Source organism: Myotis brandtii, unplaced genomic scaffold (assembly GCF_000412655.1).
Source record: "Myotis brandtii unplaced genomic scaffold, ASM41265v1 scaffold328, whole genome shotgun sequence".
Classification (NCBI taxonomy): domain Eukaryota; kingdom Metazoa; phylum Chordata; class Mammalia; order Chiroptera; family Vespertilionidae; genus Myotis; species Myotis brandtii.
This window is the reverse complement of record NW_005362626.1, coordinates 3191373-3196587: the sequence shown is the minus strand read 5'-3', so window position 1 is coordinate 3196587 and position 5215 is coordinate 3191373. Positions and strand designations below refer to the sequence as shown.

Here is a 5215-nt window from a genome sequence, read left to right as displayed (position 1 = left end):
TCACTCTTCTGAATCAAGGGAAAGCAGATATTTCCCAAGCCCACACCTCACAAATGCCAGGGATTTTTTTTTTAATGCTCAGTTTCCATCATTGTCAAAGTCTATTTTTTTAAGTCACTTTAATTAGAAAAACCTTGTCTCTCGAGGTGCTGAATCCCTGGGGGCCCCCTGCCCCCTCTCACATGCAGCGTGTGTACAGAGCCTGGTCCCTCATTCTCCAGCCCTTCGCAGTCCCGTCAGGCCCTGTGGACCCCACCCCAGTCTCCCTGCAGCCAAGGAGTTTCTGCTGGTCTCCCTCTCCAGCTCCTTTGTTCAAACTCTCCAGTCACTTGAATGGTTTATTTATCCAGCGCATGGATTCGTTAATGATACAGTAAAGTTTGTAGTTATTAAAGCATTTGCGTGAGCTCCCCAAAGGCAGGTGGCAACCCAATTGAAAGCCGAACTTCCCATGACCAGTAGAAGTTCATTCAACTTGACTCCCAGGTCTTCCTGACTTGGACCTTGACTGCAGTGTGACACAATGTTCTGGCCTCATCTGCTACGTTCCCTTCCCGAGACCCTGAGTCAGTCCTGCATCAAGGAGTCCTGGCTCCTCTCCCTGGAGAAGGGTAGTTAGGGCCCACAGTCTGGCTAGTAGATGTGGCCCCACATGGTGGGTGGGTGGCTGTTCCTGGCCCTTTTCAGTGGACAGAGACTATGATTTCATACAGATACTCAGTTATAAGTCAGGACCACAGGATTTTGACTTAACCTTATCTAATTTACTTTGTATCTTCATTCTTCCATGCCAAAATCCAGGGGAATGACACCAAAATTGTTACTCATGTATTCTAGTACCAACACTGATTACTAAAAGAACTTTTTTGTAACATTCTTCTTGAATTCACTAAGAATATTCAAATTGCTGTGCTTTAAAGTCACTTGGAATAGTTTCTGTGGTGACGCCACCAACTGGATACACAGTTAAGTTCACTGGTTTCGTTTTACTGCCAATTTTCAGTGCTTTCTCTTAAGTGTGATTATGTTTTATAATTATGTATAATATTTACAGGATTCCAAAATCAAATCAGTACAAAGGTAGGTTCAGAGAAGGCCAGCATCAAGCTCTGCCTCTTTCGTCCCATGCCTCCCTCCTCCTACACGATAACATTATTTCATGGTTTAGCCTCTGCTGTTCTACCTCCCTGCTTACATTTAGGTATTTAGGAAGGTTTGTATTTTTGCTGTAACGATTACCACATGTACTTTTACATAATATCCTTAGTCTTTTCTTTTTTGGTTACTGAATGCTGGTTCTCTACTATGATCAGTAATGAAATTTCCCCTACATCTGATGTGAACATCATTTTAACATTCATATAGACGTTCTAGCCTCCAAATTTCTGACAGATGATATGTACCTATACAGTCAGCGCATACATCCATTATTTACGATAGCATATCCCTTCCTTATATTCCTCACCTGGTCTTAGCTGCACAGGTAAGCAATACTCAGTGCTCCCACGGTCTCATGGTGCCCTCTCCAGCCTTTCTGGTTGCCTGGCTCTCTTCCTCCAGCAGACTCCCCAGGAAGGAAGGGTTCCCTGAGGACTTGCATGTTCAAACAAGCTCCTCTGTGGCCTCTATACTCACGGCTCCTCGCCAGCTAGGTCCATGTTCATCTAGCACTGGAGGGACACGCAAGAAGGCGGGGGAGGGGGAGAGGCACAGCACACGTCCCTTTCGGCTTCCGGCTTCCCTTTTGGTTCACCTGGGGAGCCCCGCAGACCTCAAGGGCTCCAGGACTCTCTGACTGTGCAGTCCAGGGCCAGCCTGGGGGTCGGGAGGCTCTCCTGAGTCCTCGGTTCCCTCACTGTCCCATCTGAGGGGAAGCTGTTAATTCTATTAAACTCTCCTTTTCTGTCTCCTGATAGGCCGGAGCATCTTCATAAAATGCAAACGTCCTGTGTGCGCTCCTGGGGTGGCCAACTTTCTGTCTCAAGCACAACACCATTCTGGGTTCTATTGCACAGCCTTTCCTGCAGCCTGCTCCCCTCCACCTGTTTATTCACGCCGTGATTTACAACTGCGCTTACGCAAAACCTAAGGTTTCTTTTTTTCTGAGCCCCATGTATTGAGGCATTACAGCTGAGGGAAATATTTAAATTTGGGGGGGGGGGGGGGGAGTCAAGATTTTAGAAGGTTTAAAGCAACTTAAAAATTGTAAAAGCTTTTAGAAACTCCAAAAGTTACTTGTAAATTTCTCAGTAATCTCTATATGTTGTCTATTTACTGGGATGGTGACCAAAAGTCCAGGCAAATGATCATCTCAAATAAGGGAGTTTAGTGTCCAGATGAAAAATATACTTTACACACCTAAGTGCAAAAAAAAAAACTACACACTTTTAGATAACAGCAAAACCTTTCTCCTAACTCTGGGTTTTCACTGTGCTAACATTGATTAGCAAGGCGGCCAGTGGCACAGAACCAACGAGCCAAACCATTCCCCAGCTCTCGGGAAAACTGCCCGGGTGTTATTTCCTTGCACAGTAGTCCTGTTCGGTGGACCAAGTGCAGGTCCACACGGCTTGTCCAGTTTGCTTCGCGGCCGTAGATGCCCTTCGGTGAGCGCAAGCTCCCAGGCCGGCCTCTCCCAGAGAAGACCCAGCTTTGGCCAGGGTGCTCCCCTGGCCTGTCTTGGGCGCAGCTGCCAGGGCATAGAGAGTTTCCCACGGAAAACCAGAATGGCCGGGTTTAAGCTGCCCATCCTCCCCGCTCCGCAGCTTCTGAACAGATTGTTTCAGTCAAATAGATCATTTTACTACTAGGAGTGATTCACCTTGAAGGTTCTTACAAGGACACAGTGAAGAGCAATCATTAAATAGGCCCCCCCTCCCGGACTCACTGGTCACACTCAACTTCCATCACCAGAAAAACTCACGCAAGGTCTGCATGTGGTTAATGACAAGTTGTAATTGGTGCCAAGGTTTTAAAACACACTCTTTCGACATTAAAATGTGTTTTTCTCTGTATTAATGGCATGTCTTCTGAGTTTTCTATTTGAGATTTTTTACATTTTCCTCGTTATGACGAAGAAATCCATAAGTCCTATCATGCCATTCTTTCTATTGTCTCTAAAATGGAAACAGAGAAACACACTTATTAGTAATTTCTCACAACACAATATATAAATTTTATAAAACAATGATTTAGTATAATTTAATTTAAAGGTAATTTAAATGCAATATAATCTAACAGTTTTACCTTAAAAATTAATTACTTATGGTCAATAATCAGTAATTTCTACCTGGAAAATTAAAGCATTCTATTTTTTTGTACAAAAATGGGCATTTATTTCTAGGTATAGTACTGAAAAAATCAGTACTATATTTAATGAATTTTCTTTATTGACAACACAAGTTTTAGTCACTAGTTAACAAAGGTCCTCTTCTATTTAAAAAGGGTAGTGTGGGGCCACCAAGGGCCTGGCGGTGTGGGGAGTGCTGTGGAGAGGGACAGAGTAACCGGGGAGCTACAGGGAGGGCCACAAAGATGGTGGGTGACAGACTAGAGCAGTGGTTCTCAACCTGTGGGATGCGACCCCTTTGGGGGTCAAACGACCCTTTCACAGGGGTCGCCTAAGACCATCGGAAAACACATATATAATTACATATTGTTTTTGTGATTAATCACTATGCTTTAATTATGTTCAATTTGTAACAATGAAAATACATCCTGCATATCAGATATTTACATTACGATTCATAACAGTAGCAAAATTACAGTTATGAAGTAGCAACGAAAATAATTTTATGGCTGGGGGTCACCACAACATGAGGATTAAAGGGTCGAGGCATTAGGAAGGTTGAGAACCACTGGACGAGAGGAAAGACAGTGGACTGTGGAGTCTGGAGGCAGAGTCAGGTGGCAGGGGCCTCAGAGGGGATGTGATTTTGAAAAGGGAGCAGAGAAAACGGCTTGAAAGGGACAGGAGTGAGCGCTGTGGGGGCAGCCAGGGTCTGTCAGCAGGAAGTGAGGTAGTTGGGCCCACACTGGTGTCCCAGCTGTGGAAGGTTTGGGAAGGTGGGAGGGAGGAGCGTCTGGGCAGTGATGAGGGGCTGCCGGGTAGGGCTTCTCAGTGCTGGAGGGATGTTCCTCCTAGTCAGGCCCCATCCCCGACTCTTTCGTCCCCATTGCCCTCAAGCCTGCCCGCTGTCCGGTATCTGTGAGTATGGAGCACCCAGGACTGCAACTTCTGGTCCATAAACTGCATCCTCATGAACATGTGCTGGGACAAAGCGCCAGATGGCAGTGTGAGGCTTGGGGACACCCTCACAGGCACTTGGCGGGGGGGGGGGGGGGGGCAGGAGGTGCTGGAAGGCCTTGGATCAGCCTCTCTCTCTCTCTCTCTCTCTCCTGAACCTTGTGGGAGCCGGGCTCCATCCTGCCTCACCTAGAGCCCCTTCCCCTGGAATTGCCAGGCTTCCTGGGCCTAAGCTCATGAGGGGCATTGTCACCACCCTCAGGGAGCCCCCTCTGTGGGGCCACAGCCCTTGGGGGGGCTGCCACCACCCCACCTGCCCCAGGCTGCTTGTCCTCTGCACAGTATGGGGCACACATCTCCCGAGAGATGTGCAAGGAGCGGGGATGAAGCTGTGTCCATAGCCCGGTCACACCTCCACCTGCAGTAGCCCCGCTTCTGCATCTCACTGTTGAGAGTGAATTCTTTCTTACTGTTCAACATGCTATGATTTTAAACCACTTGACATACTGTCCTTCAGAATCAAGGTTAGTGTGGATAAACTTTTTGTAGAGACGGGATACATTTTCTCCTCTGAAGTCTGAGAACTGAACCCCGCCCCGCCCCGAGTCCCACGGAAGCCAGCATCCTCCTGCCACTGCCTCCTCAGCAGGCCCTGGGGAGGCTCCGGTGGCCTCTCCTCAGTCACCACAGGATGAGCGGGGACCAGGAATCCGAGATAAGCGGTGACGGGAGGAAGATCTCTAAGGATCCCTATGCCCAGGGCCAGGGACTGCTCGTACTCACATGCTGTCCTTCAGCGAGGCGAGATAGGCTTCCGTTTCCGAAGTAGCAATATCTGAGTCCAGGCTGGACAGGTAGCGGTAGACGTAGGAGAAAGTCTTGAAGGGGATGCGCGCAGGCCCCCCCTCCGGGTCCTGGGTCAGGATCTCGCACAGGTTCTTCATCGCGGTGTTCAAGGACTAGGAATGG

The 5215-nt window shown here is 47.9% G+C and overlaps 1 protein-coding gene across 5 annotated transcripts in view; it reads right to left on the bottom strand.

The window, feature by feature from the left end:
- Positions 1–2780: 2780 nt before the first annotated feature.
- The window catches only part of ROPN1L (rhophilin associated tail protein 1-like), a 20459-nt gene continuing 18024 nt past the window's right edge, over positions 2781–5215 (bottom strand). For 4 of the 5 annotated variants that reach the window (XM_014543543.1, XM_014543545.1, XM_014543547.1 and 1 more), the window contains 2 exons: positions 5030–5205; positions 2781–3116 (listed from right to left, as the gene is read on the bottom strand). In XM_014543543.1, the coding sequence (XP_014399029.1) occupies positions 3053–3116; positions 5030–5205 (240 nt within the window). In that variant the 3' untranslated portion in view covers positions 2781–3052. Of the gene's footprint in view, positions 3117–5029; positions 5206–5215 lie in introns of those variants that run through there. The other variant, XR_001363017.1, reaches the window with a different exon arrangement.